Source organism: Marmota marmota, unplaced genomic scaffold (genome assembly GCF_001458135.2).
Source record: "Marmota marmota marmota unplaced genomic scaffold, marMar, whole genome shotgun sequence".
Lineage (NCBI taxonomy): Eukaryota > Metazoa > Chordata > Mammalia > Rodentia > Sciuridae > Marmota > Marmota marmota.
In genome coordinates, this window is record NW_026000174.1 from 27,921,181 (window position 1) to 27,935,951 (window position 14,771).

At 40.9% G+C, this 14,771-nt stretch overlaps 1 protein-coding gene across 5 annotated transcripts in view; it reads left to right on the forward strand.

Moving 5' to 3' along the window:
- Insc (INSC spindle orientation adaptor protein) overlaps window positions 1-14,771 on the forward strand; it is a 313,322-nt gene that overhangs the window by 118,399 nt on the left and 180,152 nt on the right. For 3 of the 5 annotated variants that reach the window (XM_015476343.2, XM_048788402.1, XM_048788401.1), the window contains exon 13: window positions 3,217-3,829. The exons of the other annotated variants lie outside the window; for them this stretch is intronic. In XM_015476343.2, the coding sequence (XP_015331829.1) occupies window positions 3,217-3,345 (129 nt within the window). In that variant the 3' untranslated portion in view covers window positions 3,346-3,829. Of the gene's footprint in view, window positions 1-3,216; window positions 3,830-14,771 lie in introns of those variants that run through there. 5 annotated transcript variants of the gene reach the window in all.

A 14,771-nucleotide genomic window follows, 5' to 3' on the forward strand; every position in this document is an offset into this window, starting at 1 on the left:
CCAGGGGCCCTCTGTGGTGGGAGGGGCAGGAAGCACACAGTATATACCTGGGCCTCCCCTCTTGGATTTTGTCTTTCCTGCCTCAGGCAGGTTGTGTTCCAGGCTCCTGGAATTCAAAGATCTGTTTGACTCTGGAGACCTTGGCTTTTTTATCAGACCATCTTGTCTCCAACTTTCTTTCCTGCTCTCTCATGGTCCTGGTCTCACAGTTGACTCATAGGGGAGGGTTTGTTTTCCTACCCCCTTCCAGCCTGGAACCTTCTTAGGACAGTGGTCTTCTTTTCCTAGGTCTTTGTGTTTCCACAGGACCACGAGTTTGGTGACTGCTTCTTGTCTGACTTACAGACTGGGAGACTTTTCCTCCTTCCTTTCCCAGCCGCCCGTGTTTGAGGGCCTCCATGGCTGGACTCCATAAGGGTTCCAACCTAGGAGTATGGTCCCTGGCTGGAAATGGGTCCACTTGGATCCCATCCTGGAAGATGGAGTCGGGAGCTACTTTTCCTGCTCTTACCCTGGCCTTAATTCCACTTTCGAAGGCTGTCTTCAAGTGGAGGGAGTGAATTTCAGTGATTGTTTCCTGTGTCTGGGAAAGTGACAGCGCAGATCGCCTCTCACAAGTAGAATTGATTTTTCCCTAATGAAGCGGCTGTCAGCGGGCTGCCGGGCTTGTGTTGATACTTAGGTGTTCTCAGGCTGCCTGGGACTAAGCTTCTGTGATGACTGGCTGTTCACCCTCCCGGGAAGGCAGAGGCTGAGAGAAAGGCTTGGAAGGGTGTAGGGTCTTCTGAGGGTGCTGGATGCTGCATTGCATGGGGTTCACGTCCTGTACGCTTTCTGGGGACCCTGGGAGATGTGGGTGCCTGTTTTCTGTCTGAGTCTTGGTTTGTTTTTTCCTTTCCTCCCCTCTCTAGGGTTGCCTCCTTTCCTAGCATTCTCTTTCTTCAGTCCTTCCCTTCTTTTTATCCCCATCCCTCTCTCCCCCTCTCCACTCCTTCTCTTTCCTCTCTGCCTCTTTACCTCCTGCTGCCTCATCACCTCCAAGGTCTCCCTTTCTCTCTGTCACTATTTCTTTCTCTCTCCATCACCCTTGCAGCCCCCTCCCTCTCCCTTCACCAGGTTCATCTCCGTGTCCCCATCCTGGTGTCTCCTTCTTGATCTGTTTCTATTTTTTATTCTCTCTGTCTACTGTGCTCACTCATATGCTCTACTGATGTGTCCCTTTTCTCTCTTTCTTTCTGTCTCCCTCTGCTCTACTTTATTCTTAACTCTGAAGATGCAAAATGCCTGTTTGGTCTCATAGCCTCGTCTGCAGAACACTCCCTGGTTCTGTTTCCACATCCGAGGGACAATGGGATATTTCTCTCAGTTGGAGCCAAGAGGAATCTGAAAGTTCTATGGAGTTTAGCCTTTTTAGCCCTTGGGGTGGGTCAGATTCCAGGAGAGGCAGGACTCAGTAGTTTGGCGAGTTTACTTCCTGTCACTTGTTACTTAGACACTGTGCATCATCTGGCTTGAACTTGACAACATCTGTGGCCCCCCCAGACCAGCTCAAATCATCCTCCCTGTTCATTCTCTTGGCCTGATTTCTCAGCAATGTTTCAGGCTGGTTTTAAAGCACCTCATTTGTTTAATTCTGGTTATCAAACAGGTGTCAACCCTGGGCTGCCTGCTGTAGCAGAGAAATATAAAACAAGATCCTTATCCTTGAGGAACTCAGAGTCTAATGTGGGAGATAAACACCTAAAAACCAGTTCTGATTAAATATGAGAGGGTTGAGGTCAGCACAGGGGCTCGGAGTGTAGGGAGGAAGGCAGAATGTCTCTGCTTCAAGGTAATCAGAGAAGGCTTCCCAGGGGAAGTGACAAGAATGGATGTATCTGCTGGCTTTGAAAGAGTGGGAGGGACTTGGTGTCACAGAAGAGCATGAGCAAGGGCACATGTACATCAAGTGGAATCTCATATCCAGTGGTCAGTGAGGGTGGGGGACTTTCACCTCTCTTTCTAGACTTGAATTTATTTCTCAGTGGCAGAATCTATGTTGACTTTGACTCTATGTTTTCCCTCTCTTCCCTCTTTCTTTCCATTCCATAGTGTTTTTTTTTTTTAAAAAAAACAAACTTTTTTAAAAAAATATATTTTTATAACTTTATTTATTTATTTTTTATGTGATGCTAAGGATCAAACCCAATGCCTCACCCATGCTAGGTCCTGGGGATTGAACTCAGGGATGTTTAACTACTGAGCCCCAGCTCCACCCCCCCTCACCCATAGTGTTTTGTATAAGACCTTGCTGCATTTACGGGTAAATAAATAATCCTTGTTACTGTAAGATTGCTCTAGGGATCTGGAAGCAATAATATAATTCCATTGATGCTGCTAACAGTTCTAGTCTCTAGAAAGAACACATTTTTAACTTACATATGCCGCTAAGTAGCCCAGGTCTTTAAAATGACAGTTCTTTAAAATAACAAGTTTCCTAAAATGATTGAAAAACCAAGATGAGTCAAGCAGCGGAGCATGTCTGTAATCCCAGTGGCTTGGGAGGCTGAGGTAGGAGGATCACAAGTTTAAGGACAGCAACTTAATGAGGCCCTAAGCAACTTAGCAAGATCCTTTCTCAAAATAAAAAATAAAAGAGGGCTTGGGGATATTGCTCAGTGGTTAAACACCCCTGAGTTCAATCCCCAGGACCAAAAGAAAAGAAAAGAAAAACCAAGATAACAAGACTATTAAGATCACTGAGGGTTTTTTTTTTTTTTTTTTTTTTTTTTTTTGAGGGGGTGTGTGTAGGGAGGATTGAATTCAGGGATACTCAGCCCCTGAGCCACATCACCAGCACTATTTTGTAATTTATTTAGAGACAAGTTCTCACTGAGTTGCTCAGTGGCTCGCTTTTGCTGAGGCTGGCCCCGAACTTGCGATCCTCCTGCCTCAGGCTCCCAAACAGCTGAGATGGCAGCTTTGTGCCACTGCGTCCAGAGATCATTGAGTTTTTAAGGTGACATCTTCCTTAGTGTCCAAGGTATAAATGAAACCAGGTGATCATGTGATAAGGACATTATGGTGACCAAGTTACAAAATGCTCACTAGGTGCAAGATGGCCAAGATGATCAGCTCTGATTGTCACTTCCTGAAACACATCTCTCAGGACAGCTGAAGGAAATACATGCCCTGACCAGGGCCCTGTCTGACCTTTGTCATCTGTCTCCTCCCCAGGCTGCCCTGCGTAGGTTGGCTGGGGTCTGCCCTGAAGGCCTGCAGGACTCTGACTTCCAGCAGCTGGTCCAGCCCCGGCTTGTGGACTCCTTCTTACTCTGTAGCAACATGGAGGAGAGTTTCGTGTAGTGAGTGTTGGAGAGGAGAGGCATCCCCCCCCACTTTTCCTGCCGCTTGGAGTACACTACACACCTGTGAACACACCTGAATACGTGACAGCTCTCCTCACCTCCTTATTTATACCTAATTTATTTTTTACATGAAATAGACAGAAGGCGAAACCTTCTAGCAACATCATCAAACAGTAGGTGGTCCTTGGGAATCGGTTTTTGTTTTTATCTTTTGACTTCTGTGGCTTTTAAGTTGCAGATGTTGAAATGCACAAGAGCTAATGTGACAGATTGTCATGGGTGATTCACTTCATCTGTTTTCTCTGCTCTCACTGTATAATCTTGCCTGATTTTTTAAACTTGGAAACCAGAGTATTTTAACTGGCCAGCAGTTTTGTTTAAAAGTTAGATTTGCTCTTTCCAAACATTTAAAATGAATTTCACAGTTGGACAGAATATATTAGAAAGAAAGTTTTCTTCTTTAATAAATGAAATTATACGAATTGTGTCTTAGATTTTTTTTCTGACTAAATTGTGTCATAACCTAATTCTTGCTTCACAAGCTTTCATTCCATGAAAACCTTTCCTACTATTAAAAATGCATAGAGAATTTTTAATTTTGGTTTGCTTTTGTAGGTACAGACATGAGTTAAGTTCTGAGTGATTTAATGAGAAATCACAATGACTTTAAAAATTATTTCCAGAGTCACCAGAAACTTGGGTTCATTTGATTCTCCTGCTCTTGTATGACCTCCTTTTACCTCCTGCTGAACAGAATCTTGAGATGAGGCTTATTGACTAATTCTGCTTCAGAAGGATACTTGAAAGCAAGGGTGTGCTGGAGCTGGCTCATATTGGCTCATAAGGGACGATTTTGAGAATTTCTTCTTAACTCCATGTTTTGTGAACTCCTGTTGACAGCCTGAAACTGGCTGTGGTAGGATATTTATACCACAGAAATAGGCAGGGGCTACAAACCAGAACTTTTGATTTCTTCAGAGAGCCATTTCCCACTCTCACAGTTTGAAAGTGTCACAAAAATTTGTGAATCCCTCTGAAAGGTTTAATGCAATCATATTGTTATATGATTTTATATAATTTTAAAAAAATTTCTTGAATTCCCTATTACTAGTCTAGGTGAATTAACCTAATGTATCGGGTCCTGAGCTTAGAATCTGACATGCATCATCTAGTTTATTCCTCATAATTATTAATTAGTATATTCAAATGCATTTTATGTAATCATATTGCTAAATCACTTGCCCAAGATCATAACTAGTAAGTGGTGCTAGGATCTGAACCTGGCAGCATCCCTGAAGACTATATAGAGAAGTGATGTCTCTGTCCTTTTACTTAAAATGATGATGAGGAGGATAGAAAGTACTTGCATGATAGTTGCCACATGCCAAATACTTATTTTATATCAACCTATATATTAACTAATGAATTTATGTTAATACTTACTACAATATGTTATGTATTCAGTTCTTTCACAACTCTGGTAGCTATTTTACCCATTTTTCAGAAATGGAGAAAACTCATCTTATAGATGAGACAGTGGAGCTGAAGTCAAAAGTAAATGGCAGACCCTGGATTCAAGCCAAGGTATTCTGACCTCATCCAAAACACCTACTTTTAGGAATAAGGTCTTTGCTTTATCCAACTGAGTTATGAAGGTGGTTCTGATGTTGACACATTTCATTATATAATAACAAATAACTTTGTTAATATCATGACTGATCTCATCAGAAAAGTCTTTAAATTGGGGGAAGCTATGAAGCTTGAAGGCTCAAATTTTATCATTGTCAGCAAATACTGTCAGTTGTTTTCTTTGAAGAGACAGCCTCACTTTGTTCATTTTTGAGAAAGTATCTGCCAAATATCTCAGTCTTAATAACCATAGTTTGTCTGTCAATTAATCTTTCACATAAAAATAGTGCTCCATGGGCAAAGCAACTAGCACACTTTGCAAGTCGAACAATCACATAACGACTTTTTCTTAAAACTGACACCTCTTCTCTTTCAGCATAATGCCTGGAGTGAAGTTCTCACTTATCACCCAGAATAAAAAAAAAAAAAAATTAGAATGACAAACCATGTACCAAAGGGCCGATGTTTAATAAAATTAATAAATTTACTGCTCCATCAAGGATATTCTTAAGTGAAATTAGTATTTAAAGAATTTAAGTGTGTAACAGTAAAGAATACAATGACTCTAAGTAGAGTTTGGTGCCACCGCCTTGTTCATGGTAATGTTCACTTTTACCCACCATTGCTTTTGCACATTAGTGCAAATGTCAACAAGCGAAGAGAGGTAAAGAACTTCTTGGTATTATCGTCAAAATAATTTCGATTGCACAAATTCCTGGAAGAATCTTAAGAACCCCCATAGACTAGCTAAGCCTTTACTGATCTAGTTAACTTTTCGTCTTACTGTGGAAACTGAGTCTCTGTTGAGAGAAAACAAGTGATTCTTCCAGAAGCACACAGAAGGAGGACTCAAACAGCCTCTTAGGTCAGAGGTCAAAGCTCTGCACATTTCTGAATACCAGGCTAGTTGGTCAGTAATACAGAACTGGAAGAGACTAAGGGAGAAGGGCATTTCTTGGGGAAATACATCTATTGAAAATCTCTACCTGTAACACTTGCTGTGTGGGCATATGCATATTGGTTAGGGTCCTGGTAGAAAATAGAACTTAACTCAAATTGTTCAAATTAAAAAAAAAAATTTTAAGTAAAGAAACTACTTGGAGACTTCTAGGCAGTGGAGTTATTGAATGCTGAGACACCAAGAGAATGACAACAAAGGTGAGCCCTTACCGACCTTGGGCAGAAGGGTCAAGTAATATAACAGTGTCAACAAGTTCACTGAGACCTGGGGTGACTGAGGAGCTGCAGGGGGAACTATAGTGACTCATCCGCTGCCAGAGACACGAAGCTGAGCAGAGAGGCACAAGGACAGAGATACGTGGGTACTCTCTCTTTCTCCCTTATGATCTCCTGCCAGTGCCTTCCATGGCAAGTACTTTGCAGAGGGAACCAGTGTGATGGAATCCTCAGGAATCAGACCTTTGAGGAGAGGGCAGGACAGAGGACAGCAGAGAATGGAGCTGGGTGCATCACTGATCCTCATTCACCAACTCGGTCAACCATTCCCATCGAAATGAAAAATCTCAACCTGAAGATAAACCCCTCTCCCTCCATTCCCCACCCTTCATTGTGTCCAGTCATGCCAGCCACCAGTTCTGGTACAGCGTGGTCACCAGTGTTAGAAGGATGATGGCTAAAAGGACAATCATCACCGAATTCTGACTTCAAGGGATTAAGTATTCAAAAGGGAAGCCAAAGAAATTGCACCTTGCTTAATGACAAAGTTTAATGCCCTTTGAGTTTTTCTGCTTGGGTAAGGAGGGCGGGGAGAAGTGGGTGTATAAGTCTAATCTCTAATAAAGGTTGTGATAAAGAATAGGGGAGGAAGATCTAAGACCCAGAGAACCGAGAGCCTACTCAAAGGCACTGGGACACAAATGGCACCACGTAAACATTCACTGTAAGGTCCTCCATGACAGGATCCTGTCCTCCAAGGAACTATGGCTTTGTCAGGTCTTGTCTCTGGCTATATTAAACCTCAGAATAATTACTGTCCCTTCCACAATGTCTTCGTGACTCTTAGAGATTCACAGTGTGACGAGATGGTGTTATGCATAAGGAAACTTTATTAAGAAGCAAAAGAAGAGGAGCAAGAAAAGGGAGTTGGAAACAGAATAGAGAACTTAGGGCAAGACTTGAAGGGTCTTTTTTTCCCCTTTGTAAAATAATGTTATTCAGAAAGGTAGAACTTTTGAAAGAGAAAGTTTGAAAAGGAATGAAAGGATGACATCAAGCTCTGCATAGAATTTCCAGTTAAGATGGGAAACATTCCCTCCTCCTTCCCCACACTATGAAATATAGAGCCAGGAGTCTGAGAGTACTCAGCCTAAGCTGCTGAGACCCTCACATTCCCAGCAGCTTTACAGCCTTGGAGCATGAACTGCAAACTTGTCCCTATGAATGAGCAGCTTCTGGGTTTCTGGAATCCCTAGACAGGAAGTAATAACAGAGACCCTGGGGAGAGCACCCCATTTCAGAATGCAGAACAAGGTAGAGCTGAAACAGATGGTCTTCAGCTCAATGACTCCATTTGGAGTTGGTCCCAAAGAATGGAACCAAGCCTGATCCTGTTTACTTAATGCCTCCTGCATACGTTTTACCCTATATTTCCTCTCATTCTCACATTTATGAGATGCTATCAATAATATTTCTACTTATACACTCTATTGTGGACTGGTAAACTGAGGCTGGGGGGGGTAAATAGCATTGCCAAAGTTACATAGTTCAGGTAATGTAGGGATGGAACCCACAGCTGTCTGACTTCAGAGGCTAGTTTGGAAGAAAGCAACAACCTAGCATCAAGACACTGAAAGTGGCTGTGGCTCTAGATCTTTGTAAAGCCGTCATCCTCTAACAAACATGTCATGAGAGGATGATCTAGGCTTAGGAAGAAAAATAAAAATTAGTAAGTGCTGGAATCACCCCTGTTTAAATTAGTGTCAGAGAGGCCAACCCCTTCAGAAAAGCTATAAAGCATTGTGGTTAAAACTGCAGATTATTTTGGTTTGAATCCTGGCTCTACCACTTACTGTGTGACCTTAGGCAGGATACATACCTCACTGAGCCTCAGTTGTCTCATCTGTAAAATGGGATACTAATCATGGCCTAATCACAGAGTTGCCATCAGGATTAAATGTGTTAATACTTGGAAAAAGCTTAGAAGAGTGCCAGATGGCAGGTGCTCATGAACGTGGCTACAGTTAAAGTCAACCAAGTCCAACTTCTGCATCTCTTCAGGTTGCCTGGTCATACTTGACTGCACTTCAAATGTAGATCCACAGTGTATTAGAAACAAATTACTAATCCTGCAAGGGATTTAGAGACCATCTGGGGCCATCTCGACATCCTGCACCTAAGACTAAAGAGGCGTAACTAAGATCACTGAGCAAGTGGTTGGAAGAACTTGGACTTAGAACTGAGAAATAAGTTGCTGCCACCATAACTGCCACGTTTGAGCACCTGCTGTGTGCCAAGCACTGCACACACACACCACTCCACTAGATTTTTAAAACAGCCCTGTTAAGCATTTATTATTGATCCTTTTTTACAAAAGGAAATTGAGGTTTAGGGAGACTATGTCTTGCACAAGATTACATAATTAATAATAAAAACGCCCAGAATTTGACCAACGCCCATGATTGTCCCATTTGGTACACGTTTATTTTATTGGATTTATGTACGCATAAGCTCAAATATCATGTGTGATCTTAAAAGTAAAAGTGTAGTAGAAATATAACACTTTGGAAAATTCCCAACTTTATCTGAAAAAAAAATTAGTTATATTTTAATCAACACATATTCATAGACACACAATTTTCAGTCTCTCCTTAAAATTTTAGTTATAAACATGAAAATTATTTCAGGGAGAAAGAGAACAGGAATGGGAATGAAAGACAATGAAAATAGAAATCTTGTGTAATTCCTGATACACATCAGGAAAATCCTTAAAATAGCTATTCCCTGTTCTAGTTTCAAAGTAAAGCATCAAAGGCAAATCAAAGTGCATGTTATACACAAAGTAGATGTTCCATTTTAAAAGCACTATCAGCCTTTGGGAACAATTGCTTTAAAATATCTTTTTGTTAGAGCTTTTCAACAATCCTTTTGTAGAGATTCTATTTATGCCCATAATCTTATTGTCTCCTTCACTGTGATTTTTATCCAGATTTCTTATACAGATTTTGGGGGCTCTATGTGATTGGTGGAAACAGAAATTAGAGGATATTTATATATTAAGGTGTGTGTATGAGAGAGAGACAGAGCCTCAGATTTGAGACATCAAAGGAAACTGTGTGAAGTCCAAATAGAAATCCACATAAAGGACTCTGTGCTTAGGTTCAAATTTTGGCATCTTGCAGAAATGAGAATCTTATCTGTTGACTTCACGTGGATAATGTGGTATTTTCTTTAAAGTCCACGGGGCTTCTCTTTTCCATCCTGAGACCAAATCAGTCCCACTGCAGGCATTTTCCACCATCAACAATGACAACAGACGAGATTCTCACTTTGGTTCAGACTGTGGGGATGATGCTAGAAAATGCAAGTCACACTGCGGCTGGTGCGGCTCCTCAGGTTTCTGCCCTCGGGAAGGCGGGAGAAAACAACTTTCAGGGCTATCAGTCTCCTTTTGCAGGCTGCAAGTAGACTTGGCTGCTCTCTGGCTCCCAGCTTTCTGCAGAATCCACAGGTGCCTTAAGGAATTAGGTGGGAGAGGGGTGAACTAATTTCAATGGCCTTTGAAAAATCTATTCTTTAGCTGTCAAACATGTTAAAATTGAGTCTCCCTAAAGTACTTCTAAAGCTAAAAGCCGAGCTGGGGAGTTCCATTTAGATTGCTTGCTTTGAGAACACAACACATGAACCCGTCTGGGGTAATTTCATTGCCTCATGTCAGTTTGTACTTTTGTGTTGAGGTCCTTGGAGAGAATCTCCAAATTTTGAAAAAGATATTTTTTCAAAGGTAGCAGGCAAGGGAAGTGAAGGTCTTTCCTTAAAATCTCATTCATCCTTTCTCACCTCCAGAAGACAACTTGAATCCAATTTTTAGCATTTTCTCTAAGGTACCAGTGTTTGGCAGTGACACGGAGCTTTCCCCTATGGGTTCTTCATAAAGTATCAGAGATGGAGGTACAGAAAAGTAGAAGGTGCTCACACTGGGATGTCACACCATCCAAGAGGCCCTGGGCAGTGGTGGTCAGCATCTCTTTCTCTAGGGTTGCTCCTCATGAAGCCCATGTCACTCTATCTACGCTGGGAGACCAGAGGATGTCTTCACTTTCTCTAAGAACTTGCTCAGTGAAGCCATTTCCTTGTCCATCTCTTGGCACTAAGTCGGAGAGCTTTGTGGAATACTTGGAAGTGCTGGTGTCCTTCCTTTCTTCCCTCAGGTTGGCTACAGAAGCCTACCCCAGGCAAGCTGTATCTTCCATCTTTAAGATAGAGACTTCCTTCCCTTTGCAGGTCATCCATGGCTAAAGCCCTTAGTAAAGCAGAGACTCCAGATAGGCCCATGAGGTTGCAGGCTGTTCATTGCTGGAGGGACTGGGAGTCTTTCTGTAGCTTTAATGTTACCCATTAAACCCCCTTTGCAGGTTGACTTATCACTGAGACTCATGATCAAAGGACAGTGGGTAGGTCTCTTCCTTAAAGACCAGTCCAGGGAAGCTAGAGATCAGGTCCCACACCTGTTTCCTAAAGTTCTGTCCCTTTAGCTTGAGATGTTCGGCTGTTATCCCAGGACTCTTCCAAACCAAATTCAATTTTAAATCTTATTCATCCATTAAAACATCTTCCTTTCCTTTTTATTTAATGACATCTCCTAATGGCTCAATGGCTCTCCCCTTTCTACCTGAGACTTCATTAACAATGAGCTTGCTGAGGCCTGAAATCATGGAATTCAAAGATCATGAAATGCAGTTAGAAGCACATAATCTTGGCAAGGTCTGGAACCAGAGAGCTCATGTAGCCTAAGCCCAAGATACATGCTGTTATTATTTATTAATTGGGTGGCTTTTTAAGCCTTGAAGATATTTAAAATTTTAGAATAGAGAAAAGATTGATATGGTAAGTTCATAGAATGAAATATTATATGGAAATTGGAAAATTTTTATCACATGATTAATCTCAAAAATGCCATTGGGTAAAAAGAAAGTTATGAAAGAGATACAGATCAATGCATTTATATAAAAGTTGAGCATACACAAAATAACATGTTCATGGCAAAATCATAAGTGGTAAAAGTATTAATTCATAGGTGATGTTATGAGTTGAATTTCAACCTGCTAAAATTCATAGGTTAAAGTCCTTACCCCCAGTTCCTCAAAATGGGACCTTATTTGGAAATAGGGTCACTGCAGATGTAATTAGATAACTTGAGGTCATGCTGGAGTAAGATGGACTCCTAATTCAATATGATTGGTGTCTTCACCCCTTTTGGGGAAACTTGGATACACACACAAACACACACACACACACACAGAAACACACATACGCAGAATGTCATGTTAAGTTGGAGTATTGCTGCTCAAGTCAAGAACTGTCAGACACTGGAGAGAGGCCTGGAACAGATCTTTCCCTAGCACCTTCAGAGGGAGCATATAGCCCTGTCAACACCTCCGACAGCTTCCAGCTTTCAGAACTGTGTGATAATATATTTCTTTTGTTTAAGCCACTTATTTTGTGGTGCTTTGATACGACAATCCAGGAAACAAATACAGGTGGTATACACAGGCACTTCAGGATAACAGGTGCCCCTGGGGAGAGAGGGAAGGAAATGGGATTGAGGCGGTGTATATGAGACTAATTTCATCAATAAGTAGACTTGCAGTATATATGGTAAAATGTCACTAGTTAAATCTAGGTAGTGATTGTTCAGCTGTTTGTTTTATTATTCTCTGTACTTTTCTTAATATATTAAAAAAATCCCAAAATGAATCAAAAAGACATTCAAAGGAGTATATGAACACACGTCTGTCCGGCATGGCAATATTGTGTCTGCTGCTGATTCTAAAGCTGCAATCAACCTGAAGCCCTGCCTGACTTTGGTTTTAAAGGAACAGCCTCCTGGGTCACAGACTGAAGATGCTAGAAATCAATCCAGACTGGGTATACAGAGGAACCCACATAGTGGGCATAGACAGATTTATTTTTGGAAATAGCCTCCTTATTCACTTGTCTCATCCTTTAAAGTTTTGTTATAATTGTGGCTGTATCACTCATCCAGCTTTGGGGTTGAGATGTAAGGTCAGATTCTTACCAATTAGAGGAGAGGGTTCTTATGGAAAGTACTGTCTCTGAAGCTAATGCTCTTACAATACCTTCTCCAGAGAGAGCTTTCGGGGCAGTGGATGATGTGATTTGATCTATTAATTCTCAACCTGGAGAGACTCAAGAATTCATACTGACATCTGCTGGACCCTTTGAATACTTCCTGGCCTGAGTGAGAACCAGGGATTCTGGAGCAAGAGAATACCCAACAGCCCTCTTAGGAGCCTTCTGACCTGGGGCGGGTCTGGCAGCATGCTGAGCTCTGCAACTTGAAATCAAATTTAAGATCTTTTGCCCACTGCACACATTTAGCATAATACACCCATGGCAGAATGAGGCAGGACATCTAGGGTATAATTAACAATCACTATTCTATGACAGTCTCAGCAACACAAATGCCAATTTGCTTGTCAAATTCCAAAGAGAGAGGAAGGGACCATGTGATAACCATGCAAAACAAAGCCCTTGTTTTCAGGGCGCAACTCGGCAACTGCTCTGTCCTTTGTGAAGCAGAAAAGAAAATCTGGTCGGGTCCTGGTTCATTTGGCCCTAAATGCAAGTTAACTGCTTAAACATCTCTTCAGAGTCGAATTCCAATCCTACTTGGTTCTCTGGACCTTTGGTGGTAGTGGTGGCAGTTTGTGTGTAAAAATGTAATACAGAGCCACGAACCAAAAGGAGCAGTTCAGATGGACACCAAGTTTCTTTGCTTGAAGCTGGATGCCTGTTCACAGAGGTCTAGCAGCCATTTGACTTTTGTGGCTTAATAAAAATAAGAAAGTGAATTATTACTTAGTAACTGCAGTTGGTTTGGCAAGAAACATTTTTCTTGGAGTGGGATTATCTTTAAAATAATTCAAAGTATTCCATTGTGGTATAAATAGTAAAAGCTATTTCTAGAGTTAATCATGGAATTACATATTTTTTTTTCTCCTAGAAAGGAACTATTGATCATGGCATAAATATTGACATTTTTATCTCTTCTACCCTATACTCTCCCAATACAAGTAGAAGTGTATGATTTGAATTGAAATTGGACTTTTAAGCAACTTTCACTTCTATTTGTCCATTGTTAGATGAAAGTTCTAAGATTCTTCCAGGACAGAAAAAGGGATGGGGGAGGAGATAAGCATTTACTGAAGTGCTGGGCAGTTTACATGCACAATTTTATTCTCACAGATATAATGATGCTTATTTTACAGATGAGAAACTTTTGTCTCAAAGAGGTTAAATATTTTTTCCCAAATTTTATGACTGGTAAGCAGCAGATCCAGGATAGAAACTCAGTTTTATCTGACTCCAAAGTTTATGATCTTTGCCTTACATAATACTGTCTACATTTGGTTATAATTATAGGATATATCCTGCCTTCCCTAGACACAGGGTAGTGACTGCAGATGGCATCTGGGTCCATCTACCTTCTGTGCTCTTGACTGGGATCTTTAAAAGACAGTAGCAGAATGCAGCTGAGAAGCACTCTCAAGATGAATTGTATGATATAATTTATTCATCCTGTAAATGTTTATCCAGTATCTTTTCTCAATGCCATAAGACAGAAGGCACTTATAGACATTATCTAGATTCAGATGCCAACTATAATCAGCCACTTTCCATTTAACCTAAGACTATTACTTACCATCTCTGCACTCAATCTGCCAAATGAGAAACATACCCAGCTAACATGGTTGTTGTTAGAATTAGAAATAGTATATGGGATGTATCTAGCACAGAGCCTCACACAGTGAAGTTACAAAACAAAATGCTTGTTATTCTTGCTTTTATTGTTTGCACATTTCTCTACACTGATGTTGTAGAGGCCATAATAAATCTGGGGGCAGATAAATACAAGAATAAGGAACTTCCCCTGGCTTTGAGAAATACACATCCAGTCCTGGAGTCAGACATATAAACTCTAAGGATGATAGAATTAGAGATTCCATGACTGAGGCAAGGGCAAACTGCTCTGGGATCATTGCAAATAGTTTATTATGAGTTGGCTTATGCATAATTTTACATAGGAGATACAAATAATGAACTAAGTATACCGGTACTTACTGCTTCCCCCAATGCCTCGTGAGGGTAAGGCCCTAAGCCAGAAATCTCTGGGCCAAAGATGGAAATTAGATTTGATTTCATGTCAACTCTGCTGATAGTGATTTCCTCCAGGTCTCAATTGGTGGGAATTCTGATAGAAGCAAGAAAAATATGCTCACACTATGGAAGCCATGTATCAAAGAGGTCAAGGGTGTGGCTTCTAAAGCAAAACTTCTCTGTTGCTTGCTTAAACTTAGAGAAGTTTCTCAGGTTCTTTGTGCTTTTGTGCCATTATCATAGAGTTATTAGGATTATGTGAGTTAATTCAATAAAAGCTGAGAACAGTACCAAATTTAGCTTTCAATATAATTTTATTGTCATTATTAATTATATATATACTATGTATACCATAAATATAATTAGTATATATATGCTATATACAGTATATATTTGTATCTGTGAGTGTGTGTGTGTGTGTGTGTGTGTATAAATCTC